Source organism: Scyliorhinus torazame, chromosome 1 (assembly GCF_047496885.1).
Source record: "Scyliorhinus torazame isolate Kashiwa2021f chromosome 1, sScyTor2.1, whole genome shotgun sequence".
NCBI lineage: Eukaryota > Metazoa > Chordata > Chondrichthyes > Carcharhiniformes > Scyliorhinidae > Scyliorhinus > Scyliorhinus torazame.
In genome coordinates this window covers 146,968,046-146,991,853 of record NC_092707.1, presented here as the reverse complement: position 1 = coordinate 146,991,853, position 23,808 = coordinate 146,968,046, and the positions used below count along the sequence as shown (strand labels likewise).

The 23,808-nt window shown below is 50.5% G+C and overlaps 1 protein-coding gene across 2 annotated transcripts in view; it reads right to left on the bottom strand.

Moving 5' to 3' along the window:
- The window catches only part of LOC140429751 (V-type proton ATPase subunit d 2-like), a 62,276-nt gene that overhangs the window by 662 nt on the left and 37,806 nt on the right, over nt 1-23,808 (bottom strand). For both annotated transcript variants that reach the window (XM_072517123.1, XM_072517131.1), the window contains exons 6-7: nt 2,825-3,001; nt 1,271-1,348 (exon numbers count right to left, since the gene is read on the bottom strand). In XM_072517123.1, coding sequence (XP_072373224.1) covers nt 1,271-1,348; nt 2,825-3,001 — 255 coding nt within the window. The remainder of the gene's footprint in view (nt 1-1,270; nt 1,349-2,824; nt 3,002-23,808) is intronic.

Sequence of the window (23,808 nt, the reverse complement as noted above, 5' to 3'; positions counted from 1 at the left end):
ATAGCCTCAAAATAAGGGGAAGTAGATTTAGGACTAAGTTTAGGAGGAACTTCTTCACCTAAAGGGTTGTGAATCTATGGAATTCCTTGCCCAGTGAAGCAGTAGAGGCTCCTTCATTAAATGTTTTTAAGATAAAGATAGATAGTTTTTTGAAGAATAAAGGGATTAAGGGTTATGGTGTTCGGGCCGGAAAGTGGAGCTGAGTCCATAAAAGATCAGCCACGATCTCATTGAATGGTGGAGCAGGCTCGAGGGGCCAGATGGCCTACTCCTGCTCCTAGTTCTTATGTTCTTATGGTGGAGACCGTGGCGAAGGCGGAAGGGAAAGGGTGCCCCGACGGCACAGGCCCGCCCGCGGATCGGTGGGCCCCGATCGCGGGCCAGGCCACCGTGGGGGCACCACCCGGGGCCAGATCGGCCCGCGCCCCCCCCAGGACCCCGGAGCCCGCCCGCGCCGTCTTGTCGGTAAGGTAGATGGTTTAATCTACGCCGGCGGGACAGGCATTTTAGCGGTGGGACTTCGGCCCATCCGGGTAGGAGAATTGTGGGGGGGGGGGCCCACCAACCGGCGTGGCGCGATTCCTGCCCCCGCCGAATATCCGGTACCGGAGAATTCGGCAACCGGCGGGGGCGGGATTCACGCCAGCCCCCGGCGATTCTCCGACCCGGCGGGGGGTCGGAGAATCTTGCCCCTTATGTAGTACGTGAGTACATTTGACTGAGGTGGGTGAGCTACTTATTGTGTAGACTAGTTTCCTTTGCTGAAAGCCTCCTGTCCTTTTCCTGATTTGAGCCCTATCAATGACTTTGCATCCTTTGTTCCCTGTCATCTCACTCCCTTTCGAATTGAGCGGGAACTATTTCAATAACTGATGTAGGAGTGTTCATCCCCAGTGTTACTACCAAGGCTATGGTTTAGGCTGTTTCCCACAGGTTTCTCACAGAAAGCACCAGAGCAAAAAGTGGTGTTAATTTGGGATGGTTCAGATTTTTATAACGTGTGACAGCTCCCAACATCCAACCTTTGCTCTTGAGCATGTCTTGATCACCAGGCCGCGTCTGACCCAGCACCTGGCCAGTGCATTTAAAATAACAAATCCAGAAATACAGTCTCAACCCAAACACCCAGCCTGTTACACATTGTGGTGAGGGGGTAGAGGTGGGTGGAGGGGTTGAAGGAGCACGGAGGGTGATGGGTTGAGGTGAATGAGAGTGGGTTATAGTTGATGAAAGGGAGTGAGACGTCTGAGGGGCCCAATAAGGGTTTTACCTCATATTCAAAGAACTTGTCCTCCAGGGTCTTCTCATCTGAATTCTTCTCTGCTCCTTCAAACAAGAATTTATATTCCTGACAGAAGGGAATAAGAGGCAGGTCAGAAGTAAACATTATCTTGGGAAAAGATCCTACACAGGCTTCAATTTATCCCCTGCCACTGGGGACAGGCTGAAAGGCAGGGGGGGGGGGGGGTAATGCAAAATAAGGTGGGATGAGGGGGTCCTTGCCTGTTGCCTACCCACCCCGCTGGTATTTTAGCAATGGTGGACTAGGTGGCTGGGCAACCCATTTGACTTCAGGTCACCGAAGGAACGGCATCTTCTCAATACCTCTGGGAGCAGCAGGCAGATGCCATGTGGCGAGGACACCAGAGAAATTCTGGTGACTAGCTGCGGTTTGTGTGGGTCTGTTTCCCCTGTTCAGGTTACTTGGGCCCAATGCAGGCAGCCCCAACCCCCACCACACCCCAGCAGAAAGGTGCCCCCCTTTAACCTGCCTCTGCATTGCTGCCTCATCGGGCCTGTTCGAATAGCCCTGACAAGGCTGTCCCACTTACCTGAAACAAAATACAGCTCATGGGCTTTAAGCCCCACCCATACCAGTGATAGAGATAGCCATTGTATAGGGGGTGGGGGGCAGGGACACAAAGATTCCTCATGGGGCTAGGAGAGTTGATGGGGTGGGGGTGCACACCTCATGGTCCACAAGGAGTTCAAAGGGAGATAAAGTTTTAAAAACTTATCTGACCCTCCTCTAGTCAGTTCCGCCCTCCGCTCCTGTTACGTTGCAGCTGCCAAGTGTCAGTGTGAAATTCCCAACCTGCTGTTAGCAGGAGCCTCGCCAGAGCCGGAATCGTCATTGGGAATGTTACATTTCCCGGGAAAGACAGGTTGGAGGTGGAATGTTGAATTTAATTTTAATGCCCCATTCAAATCTCTCCCCTCTGCCAGAAGGGGTTTAAATTAAGGCCAAAAAGAGACCCCTCAGCACTCCAGCCACTAATGCTCTCTGCCTCTCAGACACAAAAGCACTGTCATCTAAAACAAGGTCAGGAGATGCTGGACAATCCTGGCACGCCTGACAGCATCTGTGGAGAGGGAGAGAGTGAGAGAGAGCCATCTAGACTCGAAACGTTAGTTTCCTTCTCTCTCTCTTCGCTGATGCTGCCAGACGTGCTGAGATTGTCCTGCATTTTCTGCCTTTGTTTCAGATTCCAGCATCCACAGTAGTTTGCTTTTAAGCACTGTCATCTGTCCAGACAGAGATGCTGACAGACACCCAGACAGAGACTGGGTCCCAGCCACTAAGACAGAGATGGTCTCATCCGCCCAGGTAGAGATTGCACTCAGCTGCCCAGACAGAGGTGTCTCAGCCGCTCAGACAGGAAATTGTGGGATCTGGGCTGGGTTCAGAACCTTAAAGCTCCAACACTTGTAAAGGTCCAGGACAAAATGGGGAAAGTTTGACTGGCAGTGAACAGGAAGAGCACATCAACTGAACATTGATCTGTGTAACAACGAGAGCTTCGGTATCAGTTAGAGAACGTACCGCATAATATTCAGCAACTGCACGCACATGCTCAAAATCCTCAGCTTTGGACAAGAGAGTCAAACCATCTGGGTGCAACCTGCCGCAACAAGGGTAAAGTGCAGCCCGATCCTCTCTGCTCAGCTCGGTGCCAAAGGAGTTCAGAGTGATGATAAATGCACGGCGGTCAGCTTCAAACTAGACAGGAAAATACCAGGGAATGAGAGAGAACCCCAGAATGAGACTGTGTTCATGGAGAGACACCCCAGAATTAGACATGTTGAAATACATAGAGAGCACAGCACAGACAAGCTATTCAAATGATCTATGGCAGTGTTCATGTTCCACATGAGTCTCTTCCCATTTCACCTCATCTAACCCCATCAACATGTTCTCCTATTCTTTCCTCCCTCAAGTACCTATCTAGGTTCCCCTTAAAGAGGTTCTATTTGCCTCAACCACTTTGTCGGTCAGGAGTTCTGCATTCTCACTATTCTCTACGTAAAGACGTTTCTCATGAGCTCCCTATTGAGTTTATTCATAATTATCTTTATATCCATGGCTCCTAATGTTGGACGGACTCCCCCACAAGATATACATTAATGGTCCAGATCTTGGTGTGCAGGGGACAATTTCAAAGTTTGCGGATGATACAAAACTTGGAAGTATTATAAATTGTGAAGAGGACAGTGTAGAACTTCAATAAAACATGGACAATTTAGTGGAGTGGGCAGATAGGTGGAGTGGGCAGTTGGGGGCAGATTAAGTTCAACGTGGAGAAGTGTGAGGTGATGTACTTTGGTAGGAAGCACATGAGAAGACAATAAAAAGGGGTAAAATTATTTTGAAAAATATTTTTATTAAAGTCTTCATTTTATGTAACAAAAAAATAAACAAATCCATACAAACAAAATACCATTTACAAACCCTTACTCTTGAATAGAAAAAAAACCCCAATCCATAAACACCCCCCCCCCCCCCGCGCCCCCTCCCCTACGACCCACTGACCATGACCGATTTGTAAAGATAAAAGACAAGGGTCGCCCCCTTTGGTCGGCCCACCCAAGACTGCCACCAGCCCCGCCCCTAAGACGAGACACATAAAAGCCCTTAGTCCCAGTCAGACCCCCCCCCACATAAGCCTAAAAAAAGCTTTGCAGAGACATGGCTCCATTCTATCTCCCCCTCCTATCGCCACCTAACAAATAAACTAGGCTCACTGAATCTTGCCCGAGCAGGTCCAACAAGCCGCAGCCCCTCCCCCCACATTAGTCCTGTTCACTAGCTGAAACTTTACAGCTAGCAAAGGTAAACCCCACCCAGGGTGTATGTCCAAAGAACAAAGGGAAAACTATGCTCTCCAACCCGTTCCAGCTACGGATAAGCAGCCAAAGCCCAACATCCTTACAATACTCAAACTCCCCCAGGGGGCCATATATTCCCCATATTATTACTCTAACCACTACCCTTGACAACCGTAGCCCCCCAATCCCAATCATACACCAGATGCAAACTACAAAGCATCTGCCAACCATCCCCATTAAAGTCCCAATCAAATCCTTTCATTCAAGCCCAAGTCCATGCTCCTTGACAAATGCCTCTGCCTCCTCCATCCTTTAAAGATGTATTAAAAATGATCTTTCAACTGAAAAGTCAGTCAGCCTCGCTGGGTACGCCACTCCAAACCTGACTCCAATCCTGAATAGCACTGACTTTGCCTCATTAAAAGCTGCATGTGGCTTTGCCAACTCCTCTACAACATCTTGGTATATCCGAATTATGTTTCTTCCCCATCTCAAGTCCCGATTCACTTTGGCCCGTTGCAGAACCTGCTCCTTTTCCTGGAAGCTGTGGAATTCAATAATCACCGCCCAAGGCGGCTCTTTCGCCCGAGGCTTCCGCCGGAGTACTTGGTGGGCGCAATCCAACTCTGGAGAGGTAATCCTTCCCACCTCCCTCCCCCCAAAGCATGACAAATATCTGTAAAAAGTACTCCGTCGGCTTTAGGCCCTCCAGTAACCCCACGATTCTAACGTTCTGTCTCCTTGACCTGTCATCCAAGTCATCCATCTTTGCCATCAGAGCCTTGTTCCTCTCATCCAACAGCAACATCTCAGTACCCAGTGAGGTGATTCGATCACAACACCATGAAAAGACCACCTCCATACCCTTCAACCCTCCCCATCATGCTCCTTCACTGCCTGCAAAGTTTTTTCCAGCTTCTCCCGAATTGGGCTAAGTGCCTCTTCAATTGACCGCTTGAGGGTTCCCACCATCACCCTGCCCTGCTCCTCAAAATGCTTCGCAAACTGCTTTTCAAACTCCTACACCATCATCTCAGTCAGCGTTTCCACGGTGAAATGAGCAACCACACCCAAGGCCGGGTTCACCGCCTTAACTCCTGCTGAGTTTCACGGGCTTTCTGGCTCTATTGATGGACTACTCCTTACCACCAACCTCTTCATAGAGTTTGACATATTTTCGCCGACAAATTCCTTTTTCCCATTCGGTGGGCCGGTTTGATAACCAAAATTCCCGAACACCGGGTTAAAAAGTCCGAAACACAAAGACCACGGTGGGAGCTACCTTATAATAATAATAGAATAATAATAATCACTTATTGTCCCAAGTAGGCTTCAATGAAGTTACTGTGAAAAGCCTCTATTTATGTGCAACCTTCTCCTACCTGTCACCACTGGAAGTCCAGGGATAAAATTCTTAAGGGGCAGGAGGAGCGGTGCCAGGGTGTATATGTGCATAGATCATTGAAGGTGGCAGGACAGTTGGTGACAGCAGTTAATATTTAGTTTTCTGGGCTTTATTAATAGGGTCACAGAGTACAATAGCAAGGAGGTTATGCTGAACTTCTACAAGACACTAGTTAGACCTCAGCTGGAGTATTGTGTACAGTTCTGGGCGCCACACTATAGGAAGGATATGAATGCATTGGAGAGACTGCAGAAAACGTTTACAGGAATGGTTCCAGGGATGAGAAACGTCAGTTATGAGGATAGATTGGAGAGGTTGGAACTGTTCTCCTGGGAGAGAAAGCTAAGAGGAGATTGGATAGGGATATTAAAAATCGTGAGGGGGTTGGACAGAGTAGAAAGGGAATAGCTGTTCTCGTTCATAAAAGGACTAAGAACAGATTTAAAGTGATTTGCAAAAGAAACAAATGTACTGTGAGAAAATACTTTTTCACACAGCGAGTGGTTCGGGTCTGCAATGCTCTGCCTGGAAGCGTGATGGAGGCAGGTTCAATTGAGACATTCAAGGAGAGCATGAGACGATTATTTGAATAGACACGATGTGCAGGGGTACAGGGAAAAGGCAGGGGAATGGCACGAAGTCACGATGCTCGTTTGGAGAGCGGGTACAGACAGATTGGGCGAAATGGCCTCCTTCGACGTCGTAACAATTCTGTGGAAACATCTTCTTTACTTCTCTTTATCAAACCTTTGATTACTCCTCTCAGGTCACTCCTCAGTATTCTGTGTTTCTGGAGAATGGAGTCCCAGCCTCTTCAGCTTTCCCTGATAAAGATACCTCCCAGTTCGGTTAATATCCTCGTGAATCTTATTTTTCTCCAAACTCTATATATCCTTTCAATGATATGAGGATCAGAATGTGCACAGTACAACAAGTGTGGTCCAACCAAAGTTTGATACTTATTTTGTATAACCTAGCTGCTTTTCAATCCTATCTCTATAGAAATGAACTGATGCGCAGCATGGTGGTGTAGTGGTTAGCACTGCTGCCTCACGGCGCCGAGGTTCCAGGTTCGATCTGTCGCCATCTGGGATGGCCATGGCCCGATTACAAAATGGACACTTGCAAAGACTGCAGGGAAAATTGGACAATGCTAAGAAACAAGCAGGTGCAAGCTCTCTGTTGATTAGAACCTTAAACTCACAGACAGGACAGAAACTACCAAGCAATCTACATACTAATGAGCCATCTCCGGGGACAAAAGGGAAACATTTAGATACACAATGTTAAGGCAGACTCCCCAGCGCCAGAAGAGGCTAAGACAAAGCAGACTAACAGTCACCAGGACATGCCCAGCGATCAGGGGACCACCCCTCTATTGGAGGAAAATCGATACAGATGATTGGGAAAGACCCAATTAGTTGAGGCCAAGTTCAAGGCTCGCCCAAAAGAGCGCGAAGCCCTTTTCAATATAAAAGATATTCCCCAAGGGAGAATCTTCCTCCTTTGGCTTTGGCTATCAGCGAAGAGAGAGACCAGTCTAGCAGCTGCATCAGACCAAGTAAGTTCCAAGTCAACGCACGCTATGAGATAGACGCTCCTAGTTGCTACCTGTAGCGCACAAAGACTCCGAGAGACGAATAGAGTGAAGTCGATGAGGCTTTATTGAGCGTGACTGTTCCCCCGTAGTTCAGTAGTAGACTGCCTGCGGGGGAGAACTCCTGGTACTTATACTCCGCCTTCAGGGCGGAGCTAGAGGTCAACGTCCAACCAGGACCCGGGATCTGTCAGCCAATGAGTCGGGCGGTCTGATCGTCCGTGTCGATCGCCTCGGCCCCGGTGGTGGTGCTTGTTCCGGTGTTGTCGTCTCCGGGAGCCTTACGGTTTCAGCTTGGGCTTCACTCCTGGTCGGGTCTGGGAGGAGGACCGATCCTCCTGGGAAGGGGGCGGTCACGGGGTGCGGCGGTGGCAGGAAGGGGGTGATTGGTGTCGGGGGGGTGTGTGTGTTGCCGGCGGGCGCCAGATCTCGCAGGGAGACCGTGTCCTGTCGGCCGTCCGGGTACTCCACGTAAGCGTACTGCGGGTTCGCGTGAAGGAGGTGAACCCTTTCGACCAACGGGTCTGACTTGTGCGCCCGCACATGTTTTCGGAGCAAGATGGGTCCTGGGGCCGCCAGCCAGGTCGGCAGCGACGTTCCAGAGGAGGACTTCCTGGGGAAGACAAGGAGGCGCTCATGAGGCGTTTGGTTAGTGCTAGTACAGAGTAGTGACCGGATGGAGTGGAGGGCGTCCGGGAGGACCTCCTGCCACCGTGAAACTGGGAGGTCCCTGGACCGTAGGGTCAGTAGGACGGTCTTCCAGACCATGCCGTTCTCCCTCTCTACTTGCCCGTTCCCCCGGGGGTTGTAGCTGGTCGTCCTGCTCGAGGCTATACCGTTGCTGAGCAGGAACTGGCGCAGCTCGTCGCTCATGAAGGAGGACCCCCTGCCGCTGTGGACGTATGCGGGGCAACCGAACAGTGTGAATATGGTGTTCAGGGCTTTAATGACTGTGGCCGCGGTCATGTCAGAGCAGGGGATGGCGAATGGGAAGCGGGAGTACTCGTCCACCACATTAAGGAAGTATATGTTGCGGTCGGTGGAGGGGAGGGGTCCTTTGAAATCCAAACTAAGGCGTTCAAAGGGGCGGGAAGCCTTGATCAGGTGCGCACCATCCAGCCTGAAAAAATGCGGTTTGCACTCTGCGCAGATGTGGCAGTTCCTTGTGACTGTACGGACCTCCTCTAAAGAGTATGGGAGGTTGCGGGACTTAATAATGTGGTAGAACTGAGTGACCCCCGGGTGGCAGAGGTCCTCGTGGAGGGTTTGGAGGCGGTTAATTTGTGCGTTGGCACATGTGCCACGGGATAGGGCATCGGACGGCTCGTTCAGCTTTCCGGGACGATACAAGATCTCGTAGTTGAAGGTGGAGAGCTCGATCCTCCACCTTAAGATCTTGTCGTTTTTGATTTTGCCCCGCTGTACATTATCGAACATGAAGGCTACCGACCGTTGGTCCGTGAGGAGAGTGAATCTCCTGCCGGCCAGGTAATGCCTCCAATGTCGCACCGCTTCCACTATGGCTTGGGCTTCCTTTTCCACTGAGGAGTGGCTGATTTCTGAAGCGTGGAGGGTTCGGGAGAAAAAGGCCACAGGTCTGCCCGCTTGGTTAAGGGTGGCCGCTAGAGCTACATCGGAGGCGTCACTCTCAACCTGGAAGGGGAGGGACTCGTCGATGGCGCGCATCGTGGCCTTTGCGATATCCGCTTTGATGCGGCTGAAGGCCTGGCAAGCCTCTGTCGACAGAGGGAAGGTCGTGGTCTGTATTAGGGGGCGGGCCTTGTCTGCGTACTGGGGGACCCACTGGGCGTAGTATGAAAAGAACCCCAGGCAGCGTTTTAGGGCTTTTGAGCAGTGAGGGAGGGGAAATTCCATGAGGGCGCGCATGCGTTCGGGGTCGGGGCCTATTATCCCATTGCGCACTACATATCCCAAGATGGCTAGCCGGTGTGTGCTAAAAACGCACTTGTCCTCGTTGTACGTGAGGTTCAAGGCTTTAGCGGTCTGGAGGAATTTTTGGAGGTTGGCGTCGTGGTCCTGCTGATCGTGGCCGCAGATGGTTACATTGTCGAGATACGGGAACGTGGCCCGTAACCCGTGTTGATCAACCATTCGGTCCATCTCTCGTTGGAAGACCGAGACCCCGTTTGTGACGCCAAATGGGACCCTTAGGAAATGGTATAATCGCCCGTCTGCCTCGAAGGCTGTGTACTTGCGGTCACTTGGGCGGATGGGGAGCTGATGGTAGGCGGACTTGAGGTCCACGGTGGAGAAGACCTTATATTGGGCAATCCGATTGACCATGTCGGATATGCGGGGGAGAGGGTACGCGTCTAGTTGTGTGTACCTGTTGATGGTCTGGCTACAGTCTATGACCATCCTTTGCTTCTCCCCTGTCTTTACTACTACCACCTGTGCTCTCCAGGGACTATTGCCGGCCTGGATTATGCCTTCCTTTAGTAGCCGCTGGACTTCGGACCGAATGAAGATCCGGTCCTGGGCGCTGTACCGTCTGCTCCTAGTGGTGACGGGTTTGCAATCCGGGGTGAGGTTTGCAAACAAGGATGGGGGTTGCACCTTGAGGGTTGCAAGGCCGCAGATAGTGAGTGGGGGTATTGGGCCGCCGAATTTGAAGGTTAGGCTCTGTAGATTGCACTGGAAGTCTAATCCCAGTAATGTGGGGGCGCAGAGTTGGGGAAGGACGTAGAGCCTGTAGTTTTTGAACTCCCTCCCTTGCAACGTTAGGGTAACTATGCAGAAGCCTTTGATCTGTACGGAGTGGGATCCTGCAGCTAGGGAAATCTTGTGCGCTGGGATGGATGGTCAAAGAACAGCGTCTTACCGTGTCGGGGTGGATAAAGCTCTCCGTGCTCCCGGAGTCGACCAGGCATGGTGTCTCGTGCCTGTTTATCAGCACCGTTATCGTCGTCGTCTGGAGCGTCCGGGGCCGTGCTTGGTCCAGCGTCATTGAAGCCAGACGTGGTTGTAATGGTTGAGCGTCTTCTTCGAACCCCGTGGAGCCGTCGACACTGGGGTCCGTTGTTGCCGTCCAAGATGGCGTCGGGGGTGAACAAGATGGCTGCCCCCATACATCGCACATGGCTGGGGGGTCACAAGATGGCGGCAGGGGTGGACAAAATGGCCGCCCCCATGCGTCGCACAGGTCTGGGGTGGTCCAAGATGGCGGCGCCCTTCTTCCCCTCGTGGTGGCCGGGACCCAAAATGGCGGCGCCTGCGGGTCGCACATGGGGCGCTGGGGGGGTTGGGGAGCGTTAGGAACGCGCGGGGCTCCCTCTTCTCTGGGGACAGCGGTGGCCGGGACCCAAATTGGTAGCGCCGGCGGGTCATACATGGGGCGCGGGGGGGGGGGGTTTGGGGAGCGTTAGAGACGCGCAGAACTCCCTCTTCTCCGGGGAGAGCGGTGGTCGGGACCCAAAGTGGTAGCGCTGGCGGGTCATACGCGGGGGGTTGGGGAGCGTAAACGGCGTGCAGGGCTCCCTGTTCTCCGGGGAGAGCGGTGGTCGGGACCCAGAGTGGTAGCGCCGGCGGGTCATACATGGGGCGCTGGGGGGGGTTGGGGAGCGTAAACGGCGTGCAGGGCTCCCTGTTCTCCGGGGAGAGCGGTGGTCGGGACACAGAGTGGTAGCGCCGGCGGGTCATACATGGGGCGCTGGGGAGGTTGGGGAGCGTAAACGGCGTGCAGGGCTCCCTGTTCTCCCGGGACAGCGGCGACCTCGCGGGACCGGCACACAGCCGCGAAATGGCCCTTTTTCCCGCAGCTCTTACAGATCGCTGCGCGGGCTGGGCAGCGCTGCCGGGGGTGTTTCGCCTGGCCGCAGAAATAGCAGCGGGCTCCCCCGGAGCGGCTTGGCGTTTGAACCGTGCAAGGCTGTGGGGTGTCCGGGGGGGGAGGTGGGTTTGTCGCGACGGGTGCGTACGGAGCCCAATGGGCTGCCGCGCGGTCGGGGCCGTAGGCGTGGGTATTTCGCGCGGCCACGTCTAGGGAGGCTGCTAGGGCCCGTGCCTCTGAGAGTCCTAGCGACTCTTTTTCTAGACGTCTTTGGCGGATTTGGGAGGAGTTCATACCTGCCACAAAAGCATCGCGCATTAACATGTCCGTGTGTTCGTTTGCGTTCACCGGCGGGCAGCTGCAGGCCCGTCCCAAAATTAGTCGCGCGGCGTAGAATTCATCTATCGATTCTCCGGGACTTTGCCGTCTCGTTGCGAGTTGATAGTGAGCGTAGATCTGGTTTACTGGGCGAACATAGAGCCTTTTTAGTGCTGCGAACGCCGTCTGGAAATCCTCTGCGTCTTCGATGAGGGAGAAAATCTCCGTGCTTAACCTCGAGTGCAGGACCTGTAGTTTTTGGTCTTCTGTGACCCGGCCGGTGGCCGTTCTGAGGTAGGCCTCGAAACAAGTCTGCCAGTGCTTGAAAGCTGCTGCTGCGTTCACTGCGTGGGGGCTGATCCTCAGGCATTCCGGGATGATCCTGAGCTCCATAGTCCTTTAGTCACGCTTAATAAATTGTAGCGCACAAAGACTCCGAGAGACGAATAGAGTGAAGTCGATGAGGCTTTATTAAGCGTGACTGTTCCCCCGCAGTTCAGTAGTAGACTGCCTGCGGGGGAGGACTCCTGGTACTTATACTCCGCCTTCAGGGCGGAGCTAGAGGTCAACGTCCAACCAGGACCCGGGATCTGTCAGCCAATGACATCACGGCTTCACAGTCCCACATGACCCCTAATGCATACTACCACACTACCCTGTAAACAGCTCAACCCAGCAGCCTCAGAACCGAGCAACGGTCATTGTTCCTCTGACTGAGTGGGCACCCGAAGCTAAATATAGGCTTTAGTAATAGTGGTAGTTTAGTTTGTAGAGTTTATGCATGAGTAGATTTGACTGTGTGTAAATAAATGAGCATTGCTTTTGAACTTACTAACTGGTGTATCAAGTCATTGATCAGTATTCAGTTCTGAACCTTGTGGCGGTATCGAAAGATACCTCGCGACTCTTGAGCAAACATAATTAAACAGAGCCAAATTAAGAGCCAACCAAACATTAGCAACATTTACTGGTGACATCTGACGGGACTCGACTTAGAAGTGGCCTAACCACTCCGAGAGAACCCAAAATTTGAATTGAGAATCCAATTGGGAACAGAAAAACCACAAGCGTAAGAACAGTACTGATCAAGCCTCTGATATTCGGAAGTGTGTTAATGCATGCGTACTAACAGGGATATAAGGTAAACCTGAGAGATTTTGTTGCGTAAAACTGTCGGGAGTTTTGTAGGCCGGAAAGTAGCGAAAGCCGTACCTGTGTTTACATCACCACTTTATCACCCCCTGTTCCAAATTCAGTAGAGAACCTAGATAGAGAGAATGGCAATGAAGGCAATGGAACGTCTTATGAACCCCCAGGAATTTGAGGTCGCAGCGACGACCAGTAGAGTAGGACAGTGTCCCGTTTGGGAAGATGAGATCAGGAAATATCTCAAAGGGAAAGGATGGCCCCTTTGGAGTGAATTCTGCAATAATGAGGAAACAGGACCCAGGAGTATAGGACATACTTGGTGGGAGAACCTGTCAGAGATCCACAAGAAGAGCTTAGGGAAAGCTCGCAAGCTATGGCAATCGTGTCCTGTTTGGCACAATTGCGAGGCACAGAGGAGGTCGTTAGGACGCTCCGTAGAGAGATAGAGGAGAGAGACAGAAGCATTGAGTTAGACGTACGTGAGTGAGGTAGAGAAAGAGAATCGAGATTTAAAAGAGCAGTTAGCAGCAAGGGACAGAGAGGCGGATGATGCCAAGTGGGTACACCAGTCTTGTCTCGCGCATTTGAACAGTTTTCAGACGCAATATGATAAGGCCTACCAAGACACTCAACGTGCGGTCTTGCTAAGACAAGAGACAGAACAGCAAGTCGAGAAATTGCAGAAACAGTGCAATGATTTGAAAGCAGCCCTACGAGCGCTCCATACTTCCACAACGGAACAAAGGCAGAGCTCCGTAGACCACACAAAGTGCCAGAAGCAAATTGAAGAATTGCAATCTCTGCTTTCCGTTCAAAATGGATTTCAAAGTACATTCGGGCCCGAACTAGATGAAGGAAACGGCCCCGATTGGCAGGAACGAGACTGCCCACAGATATGTACATGGGACATGTACGCAGGAATAACCCCAGAAAAGGAAAGCGCCCCAACCCCCAACCGAACAGGCAGAACACACCCCCATGAATCCTGTAACCACACACCGCAGGGCCGCAGGAGAAGGAGAAGCAAACTTCCTTTACCAACCCCGTTAACCGTGACCCAATTACGGGACGCGTGTGGAAAAATTACACCGTTCCTTCCCACATCAGACACCCACCAATTTTTCGGGAAAGTCAAACAACAGGCAACCATGTACGGCCTGGACGAAAAGGAGCAAGTGAAGCTCACAGTTTTGAGCCTCGACCCTTCAGTCGTAGCAGCCCTTCCCGACCCACAGAATGTAGGAGGAGAAACACTATAAGAGATGCACACTGCGATCCTTGGTGTGATCGGTTTTAACAGAGGAGACCCCGTAGAAGGCCTAAATAAGTGTAGGCAAAAGAAGACAGAGCACCCCACAGCGTTTGCTGGACGTTTGTGGATTCACTTCACCGCAGTTTTTGGAGAGTTAGCCTGCGCCCATTTGTACCCAGATAATATGGCCAAATGGACCCGAATTCTAGTCTCCCACGCCACAGACGCAGGACGAAAAGCTTGCGCAAATTATGACCCCTCAGATGAGGCCCACAATGAAAAATGGGTTTTGAAGAGGTTGTCCCGCGCTTGGGAGCAATCTTTTGCAGGCAAAACCGCATTTATAACACCCAATGAAGAGCAGGCAGAAATGAACCCAGTTAAAGCGCACCAGAACTCTGCATGGATAAATGAGGGCAGGAACAGCCCACCCCAGCCCAAAGCTCAGGAATGTTACAATTGTGGCCAGCTAGGACACTATGCATGAGAGAGCAACGCACCCAAAAAGCAGCAGAGAAACCAACAGACAGGCACCCTAAACAGGAATAGGGCAAAGCCGATCCATAGCGTTAGCGCCCGTTCAGAGAATGCAGACATGAACGGCCCCGACTGATGATGTTCAGGCTCCCCAACTTGGGTCTGCGGCACCCTTTGGGACAAGTCCGGTAGACCGGTAGTAGCAGGCAAAGTTCGGGGACAACCCGTAGAATTTCTTTGGGACACAGGAGGGTCCCGCACCACACTCAATTCTTCCACAATGTTTCAGCGAGACACGTGGCCCACAACAGACACCATCACACTCAGCGGCTTTACAGGTCATTTACAACAGGGATACATCACAGCCCCTACAGCAATACAAATAGGGAACATCACGACTAAGCACCCCGTAGTTTTAGTTGATCTGCCCCAGACAGCAGAACATATCCTTGGGATCGATTTCATGAGCTCCCATAACCTTTCTTTTGATCCAGTTAACAAGTGTGTTTGGAAAATGGCAAAGGCAGCACAAGCCCCCGCCACGCTCACAGTAGGAGAGTACGTAAATAGGATTAGCTCAGTAGGAGACTTCTGGTTCGACCCTCTAACAATTAGTGCAGACAAACAGGCTAGGGCAGTCCTGCAGGAACATAAAGCAGCATTTGCACAGCACAAGCACGACTGTGGCAATTTGGCTGGCTTTGTGAATATTACAGGTCCCGACCCTAAACCCCAGAAGCAGTACGGATTTCCCCAGGAAGCAGAGGGAGAAATCTCCAAAGTAATAGTGTTTGTTGGATCAAGGCGTACTCAGATCAGTAGCCTCCACAAACAACGCACCGATTTGGCCCATCAGGAAACCGTATGGATCATGGCGACTGACCATTGATTACCTGGAACTGAACAAAGTAACCCCAGCAGCAGCCCCCACCATAGCCACGAGTCCCGAGACCATGCTCAGACAGGGACTCCAGTCAAATGTTTTTTCGGTTTTGGACATTAATGGCTTTTGGTCCATTCCATTGGCTAAAGCGTGCCAGTATAAATTCGCCTTTACATTCCAAGGGCAACAGTACACGTGGACGTGCCTTCCACAACGCTTCCACAACTCCCCCTCCATTTTCCACCGACAGCTGGCAAATGGATTAGCAAAGTTTTCCCGCCCCAATTGTCTGGTCCAGTACGTAGATGACTTGTTACTACAGACAGACACAAAGGGAGAGCACATTTAGCTTCTCGCCAAACTCCTAGCACTCCTAAAAGAAATTGGTTGTAAAGTCAACCCCAAGAAGGCCCAGATTCTGAAAAAAAAAGTGATTTACTTAGGAACAGTGATCACTCATGGTAAATGCGAGATCGAGCACAAGAGAACTGACTCGATTGTCAAATTGCCCCTTCCCCACAATGTCTCCGCCCTCCGGTCATTTTTAGGACTGGTTGGCTACTGCTGAAACCATATTGATGGTTTCGCCACAAAAGCAGCGCCCCTTTCCGAACTTCTCAAGAAACAAGCACCTTGGGAATGGCTTCCACAGCACACGGATGCCGTGGACGCTTTAAAAAGAGCCATCAGCACAGCCCCCGCACTACAGGTCCCAGATCCACTTTCCCCGTACGCAATCGAAGTTGCAAGCACCGACAGAACCCTTTCGGCCGTACTCCTCCAGGAACGCCACAACCAGTTACGCCCCGTAGCATACACCTCACGCATGTTACACCCCGTAGAGCAAGGGTTTTCTGCCTGTGAAAGGCACCTGCTCGCAGTTTTCTGGGCAGTGCAATACTTCGCCTACATTACAGGACTCAACCCCATCACCACCCTCACAGAACACACACCGACACAACTATTGTTAGACGGCCGACTTAAAGATGGCACAGTCAGCCAAATCCACGCAGCCCGTTGGACCCTTCTTTTGCAGGGACGGGACATCACGGTAAAGAGAACCCATACATTCCTTGCCAATAATTTGCAGTATGCAGGCACCCCTCATGAATGTGAGATCATCACCACGAAACAGAACACAGGCCCATTTATTCCCAAAACCCCCCCCAGGAAAACAGGTAATACACCCCAGAGACCCCAGCCCACAGACACGTGCGCACCCCTGAAGATTTATGTGGATGGCTCCTCCACAGTGTTAAATGGGAAGAGAATTACCGGTTGCGGTATATATGTAGAGGACGCGCCCTAGATGAAATTTCCTTGAAGTTGCCAGGACACTTAGGCTCGCAGGCAGCAGAGCTGGCAGCGCTTGCATATATTGTAGACCACCCCGACTCGTTCCCGACCCCAGCAGACATCTTGTATGTCTGTAATAGTTTGACAGAATTCCTACCACTCTGGGAAACAAGAGGATTTGTAAACCCTTACCCTCAGCCCCATTACTCCGCCATATCTCAGAGACAGCGAAGGATAGGAAATACAGAATAATTAAGGTTCGCAGTCATCACAGTTCTTCCCCCCCCGGTAACGTTAAAGCAGACGCCCTAGCGAAGGCAGGCTCCAGGCATGGTTATTTTTGGAACCCCCCGAAAAGCACCCCATTACACGCAGTTCTGGTCTCACAGACCAACATTCAGGTTCTAGCGAAGGCACAGAAAGAGGATGAGTAACGAAGGGGAGTTTTACAGGGAACCTTCCCAGCCCCGTACGACAAGTATAAAAACTCAATAACCACACATGACGGTGTGATTTTAAAGGATGGCATTTATATAGTTCCCAGCCAGGGCAGGAACCAGATCATTTGTCAGTTCCATGACAATCATGGACACCAAGGAATTGCACCCACCCTAGCCCACCTCAGACCGCTTTGTTGGTGGCCTGATTTAAAAATCGATGTCACACACTACGTAGAGAATTGCTTAATCTGTGCCCAGAACAATCCGGACAGATATGCTAAAAAGGTTCAACGTAGTCATACCCGCCCCGTTAATGGACCCTGGACAAAACTCCAGATAGATTTTTTTTTTTTCCTTTTTAAAAATAAATTTAGAGTACCCAATTCATTTTTTCCAATTAAGGGGCAATTTAGCGTGTTCAATCCACCTACTTTGCACATCTTTGGGCGAAACCCACGCAAACACGGGGAGAATGTGCAAACTCCACACGGACAGTGACCCAGGGCCGGGATCGAACCTGGGACCTCGGCGCCGTGAGACAGCAGTGCTACCACTGCGCCACCGTGCTGCCCTTCCAGATAGATTATATAGGACCCCTACCCCCGTGCAGAAATGGTTCCAAGTATGTGTTGGTGGTCATAGACACCTTCACAAAATGGGTGGAAGCATTTCCATCACGAACTAATACGGCCAAGGCAACGGCTAAAATATAAACACACCACATCTTTACAAGACGGGGCCTCCCACGCAGTATAGAGTCCGATCAAGGCTCCCATTTCACTGAACGTGTAATGAAAAACGTCCTCACGTTTTTCGGCATCAGACAAAAGTTCCATATCGCATACCACCTCCAGTCAAGTGGTATTGTAGAACGAATGAATAGGACATTGAAAGCCACCCTCAGGAAAATGGTACAGCAGAATAGTAGCACCTGGGATTCAGTACTCCCATTTGCTTTGATGTTTTTAAGAAACACTGTATCCACGTCCACAGGATACACCCCCACACCCTCATCCAGCAGAGGGCAGTAGAGCGGAGCTGCTGATTGGCTGTTGTGGGGGAGATTTGCATACGTCCGTGTGCTCACCCTAACTTGAAGGTGTACCTCAGCAAGAGACGCTAGCTGTTCAAGTGAAGACAAGCATCCAGCAGAGGGCAGTAGAGTGGAGCTGCTGATTGGCTGTTGTGGGGGAAATTTGCATACGTCCGTGTGCTCACCCTAACTTGAAGGTGTATCTCAGCAAGCGACCCTAGCTGTTCAAGTGAAGACAAGCATCCAGCAGAGGGCAGTAGAGCAGAGCTGCTGATTGGCTGTTGCTGGGGATATTTACATACATCTGTGTGCTCACCTTAACTTGAAGGTGGTTTGTGGAGGAGCTGTTGTCAAGTGACACTTAAACCCAAAACACTTCTTCAATGTTTCCCTCCCTACCCATTCCTCTAACCAAAAAACAAACAAACAGCTGTTAAGATCAAGAGGAAGGCTCGAGGGCAGGTAGAAGTCAAAAGAAGTTGAACAGTGATGTCTCAGCTTGCAGGTAAGGGACTTGCTGGTGACTGGTACGTTGTTTTTCTTTTATTTTCCCTCAGGTGTTATCGTGCGGGGCGCAGAGGTTGCTGAGTGCGTGCTTGCTGAAAAGGGGAGTAAATAACAGGTAAGCTCTTTCTTTCTTTTTCTTTTTTTTATCTAGAGGGGATGGCAGGGAAGGCAGTGCAATGTTCCTCCTGCAGAATGTTTGAGGTGAGGGATGCCGTCAGTGTCCCTGCTGATTTCATCTGTGGGAAGTGCACCCATCTCCAGCTCCTCAGAGACCGTGTTAGGGAACTGGAGCTGGAGGAACTTCGGATCATTCGGGAGGCAGAGGTGGTCATAGATAGAAGCTTCAGGGATGTAGTTACTCTGAAGAATAAAGATAGATGGGTGACGGTGAGAGGGGCTGGGAGGAAGCAGTCAGTACAGGGATCCCCTGTGGTCGTTCACCTTAGTAACAAGTATACCGCTTTGGATACTGTTGGGGGGGGGGGGACTTACCAGGGGTAAGCCATGGGGTACAGGTCTCTGGCACAGAGTCTGTCCCTGTTGCTCAGAAGGGAAGGGGGGAGAGGAGTAGAGCATTAGTCATTGGAGACTCCATAGTTAGGGGGATAGATAGGAGATTCTGTGGGAACGAGAGAGACTCGTGGTTAGTGTGTTGCCTCCCAGGTGCCAGGGTGCGTGATGTCTTGGATCGTGTTTTCGGGCTCCTTAAGGGGGAGGGGGAGCAGCCCCAAGTCGTGGTCCACATAGGTACCAATGACATAGTTAGGAAAAGGGATAGGGATGTAAGGCAGGAATTCAGGGAGCTAGGGTGGAAACTTAGATCTAGGACAAACAGAGTTATTATCTCTGGGTTGTTACCCGTGCCACGTGGTAGCGAGACGAGGAATAGGGAGAGAGAGGAGTTGAACACGTGGCTACAGGGATGGTGCAGGAGGGAGGGTTTCAGATTTCTGGATAATTGGGGCTCATTCTGGGGTCGGTGGGACCTCTACAAACGGGATGGTCTACACCTGGACCAGAGGGGTACCAATATCTTGGGGGGGGGAAATTTGCTAATGCTCTTCGGGAGAGTTTAAACTAGTTCAGCAGGGGCTTGGGAACCTGAATTGTAGCTCCAGTATACAGGAGGTTGAGAGTAGTGAGGTCATGGAGTAAGGTTTCAAAGTTGCAGGAGTGTACCGGCAGGCAGGAAGGTGGTTTAAAGTGAGTCTTATTCAATGCCAGGAGCATCTGGAATAAGGTGGGTGAACTTGTGGCATGGGTTGGTACCTGGGACTTCGATGTTGTGGCCATTTCGGAGACATGGATAGCGCAGGGACAGGAATGGTTGTTGCAGGTGCCGTGGTTTAGATATTTCAGTAAGCTCAGGGAAGGTGGTAAAAGAGGGGGAGGGGTGGCATTGTTAGTCAAGGACAGTATTACGGTGGCAGAACGGACGTTTGATGAGGACTCGTCTACTAAGGTAGTATGGGCTGAGGTTAGAAACAGGAAAGGAGAGGTCACCCTGTTAGGGGTTTTCTATAGGCCTCCGAAAAGTTCCAGAGATGTAGAGGAAAGAATTGCAAAGATGATTCTGGATAGGAGCGAAAGCAACAGGGTAGTTGTTATGGGGGACTTTAACTTTCAAAAATATTGACTGGAAATGCTATAGTTCGAGTACTTTAGATGGGTCTGTTTTTGTCCAATGTGTGCAGGAGGGTTTCCTGACACAGTATGTAGATAGGCCAACGAGAGGCGAGGCCATATTGGATTTGGTACTGGGTAATGAACCAGGACAGGTGTTAGATTTGGAGGTAGGTGAGCACTTTGGTGATAGTGACCACAATTCGATTAAGTTTACTTTCGTGATGGAACGGGATAGGTATATGCCACAGGGCAAGAGTTATATCTGGGGGAAAGGCAATTATGATGCGATGAGGCAAGACTTAGGATGCATCGGATAGAGAGGAAAACTACAGGGGATGGGCACATTGGAAATGTGGAGCTTGTTCCAGGAACAGCTACTGCGTGTCCTTGATAAGTATGTCAGGCAGGGAGGAAGTGGTCGAGCAATGGAACCGTGGTTTACTAAAGCAGTCGAAACACTTGTCAAGAGGAAGAAGGAGGCTTATGTAAAGATGAGACATGAAGGTTCGGTTAGGGCGCTCGAGAGTTACAAGTTAGCTAGGAAGGACCTAAAGAGAGAGCTAAGAAGAGCCAGGAGGGGACATGAGAAGTCTTTGGCAGGTAGGATCAAGGATAACCCTAAATCTTTCTATAGATATGTCAGGAATAAAAGAATGACTAGGGTAAGAGTAGGGCCAGTCAAGGACAGTAGTGGGAAGTTGTGCGTGGAGTCCGAGGAGATAGGAGAGGTGCTAAAGGAATATTTTTCGTCAGTATTCACACAGGAAAAAGACAATGTTGTCGAGGACAATACTGAGATTCAGGCTACTAGACTAGAAAGGCTTGAGGTTCATAAGGAGGAGGTGTTAGCAATTCTAGAAAGTGTGAAAATAGATAAGTCCCCTGGGTCGGATGGGATTTATCCTAGGATTCCCTGGGAAGCTAGGGAGGAGATTGCTGAGCCTTTGGCTTTGATCTTTAAGTCATCTTTGTCTACAGGAATAGTGCCAGAAGACTGGAGGATAGGAAATGTTGTCCCCTTGTTCAAGGAGGGAAGTAGCGACAACCCCGGTAACTATAGACCAGTGAGCCTTACTTCTGTTGTGGGCAAAATCTTGGAAAGGTTTATAAGAGATAGGATCTATAATCATTTGGAAAGGAATAATTTGATTAGAGATAGTCAACACGGATTTGTGAAGGGTAGGTCGTGCCTCACAAACCTTATTGAGTTCTTTGAGAAGGTGACCAAACAGGTGGATGAGGGTAAAGCAGTTGATGTGGTGTATATGGATTTCAGTAAAGCATTTGAAAAGGTTCCCCACGGTAGGCTACTGCAGAAAATACGGAGGCATGGGATTCAAGGTGATTTAGCAGTTTGGATCAGAAATTGGCTAGCTGGAAGAAGACAAAGGGTGATGGTTGATGGGAAATGTTCAGACTGGAGTCCAGTTACTAGTGGTGTACCTCAAGGATCTGTTTTGGGGCCACTGCTGTTTGTCATTTTTATAAATGACCTGGAGGTGGGCGTAGAAGGATGGGTGAGTAAATTTGCAGATGACACTGAAGGCGGTGGAGTTGTGGACAGTGCAGAAGGATGTTACAAGTTACAGAGGGACATAGATAAGCTGCAGCGCTGGGCTGAGAGGTGGAAAATGGAGTTTAATGCAGAAAAGTGTGAAGTGATTCATTTTGGAAGGAATAACAGGAAGACAGAGTACTGGGCTAATGGTAAGATTCTTGGCAGTGTGGATGAGCAGAGAGATCTCGGTGTCCATGTACATAGATCCCTGAAAGTTGCCACCCAGGTTGAGAGGGTTGTTAAGAAGGCGTACGGTGTGTTAGCTTTTATTGGTAGAGGGATTGAGTTTCGGAGCCATGAGGTCATGTTGCAGCTGTACAAAACTCTGGTGCGGCCGCATTTGGAGTATTGCGTGCTATTCTGGTTGTCGCATTATAGGAAGGATGTGGAAGCATTGGAAAGGGTGCAGAGGAGATTTACCAGAATGTTGCCTGGTATGGAGGGAAGATCTTATGAGGAAAGGCTGAGGAACTTAAGGCTTTTTTCGTTAGAGAGAAGAAGGTTAAGAGATGACTTAATTGAGGCATACAAGATGATCAGAGGATTCGATAGGGTGGACAGTGAGAGCCTTTTTCCTCGGATGGTTGTGTCTAGCACGAGGGGACATAGCTTTAAATTGAGGGGAGATAGATATAGGACAGATGTCAGAGGTAGGTTCTTTACTCAGAGAGTAGTAAGGGCGTGGAATGCTTTGCCTGCAACAGTAGTGGACTCGCCAACACTAAGGGCATTCAAATGGTCATTGGATAGACATATAGATGATAAGGGAATAGTGTAGATGGGCTTTAGAGTGGTTTCACAGGTCGGCGCAACATCGAGGGCCGAAGGGCCTGTACTGCGCTGTAATGTTCTATGTTCTATGTTCATGACCGGACACCCCGTGAAAGGCACTGAGATTTATTAGGACTGGATTTGGTCAGGCCCGCAGTTACAGCCCTCGCGCATGAAAATGCGGTTAAACAACTAGTACAGAACGTAAAGGCAGCCCAACTCGCAGCAGCAGTGAGACTTGGAACCAGGAAGAAACAGAGCAAGGCTTGTTTCGACAAAACAGTACACGCCACTGAGTTTACAGTCGGGCAACAAGTTATGCTTTCCCTTTACAACCCCAGTTCATTCCTCTCCCCCAAATTTTCCGGACCGTACTCCATTTCGGACAAAGTCAGCCTCTCAGTATACAAAATAACCTATCCCAATGGTAAGTCTGCGTGGTTTCATATAAACCAGCTCAAGGCTTACGGCTTGTAGAATAACCACACACACCACATCCTGCTCGCAGCAGCAGATGACCCCGCCCCGCCCACAGATGACGTATTCCTACCCTCCCCCAGCCACTCCAGCCCGCCCTCAGACACGACTTCAACTCCACCCCCAGAGGCACGACCCCGCCTCTCCCTTCCCTCAACCAGCAGCGACAGTGACAGTGATAGCGATCACAATAACGATAGCCACAGCGCACCACGTTATGACTATACCCCTGTACCAGGCCCCACTCCTAGCGAACCTGAGCATGATTCTACCGACCCATTTGAGATTACATATATCAAAGCCCCTGACCCAGACCCACTGCCCGACGATTACGGATTGAAGCATAGTAGCTCCAACCTCGACACACGATTCTGGCTCCGAGACAATTCGTTCAGGCTCATCCGGAATGATGAGATGGACCCCAATTCGCCCCAAGCAACTTTAGCACGGTTACTACAGAGAAGAGTTTGGCAGCAGGGAGAAGATGATGACTTAGAGTCTGACTCCCGCCAAATAAATCCCTTTGCGACCCTATTCGCTATTGAGCAATGAGGTGTCCAGATGATGGAGAAAAAAAGGAACCGATGGAGAGATACGGTGTCCCTTCTGATGGAACCTGCACCATGTTTGTTGAATGTTTGTTTGTTCGTGTTAACATTAAGTGTTGTTCATAAACTCGAAAGTTCTCACGGCCCCACGTCACCACTCCTTTGACGCCCAATGGCTGTTAGAGGAACTAGTTTGTCCCCAGAAACTTGTTAATGGAACAAGTTTGTCCCCAGAAACCTGTTAAAGGTACAAGTTTGTCCCCAGACAATAGTTCAGAGGAACTAGTTTGTCGACAGACACGACTCATAGTTGCTCGCCTAATTCGAGAGGCAGCCCCCACGACGCCCACATTCTTACCCGTTCTTGCCGGTTGCTCAGGAAGTGGAGAAACGGCATTGGTCCCCGCCCTGCCTGAGGACCCCCTCTGGTGACCAATTATAAAGGGAAATTGGCAATAAAGGACAGACAGACAGACATACGAGATCTTAAGCAAGATGATAACAGAAATTATGCTTGTGTTCACAGAACTCCAGAAACCCCAGAGGAAGACAAAGAAGAAGTCCGACAAAGATG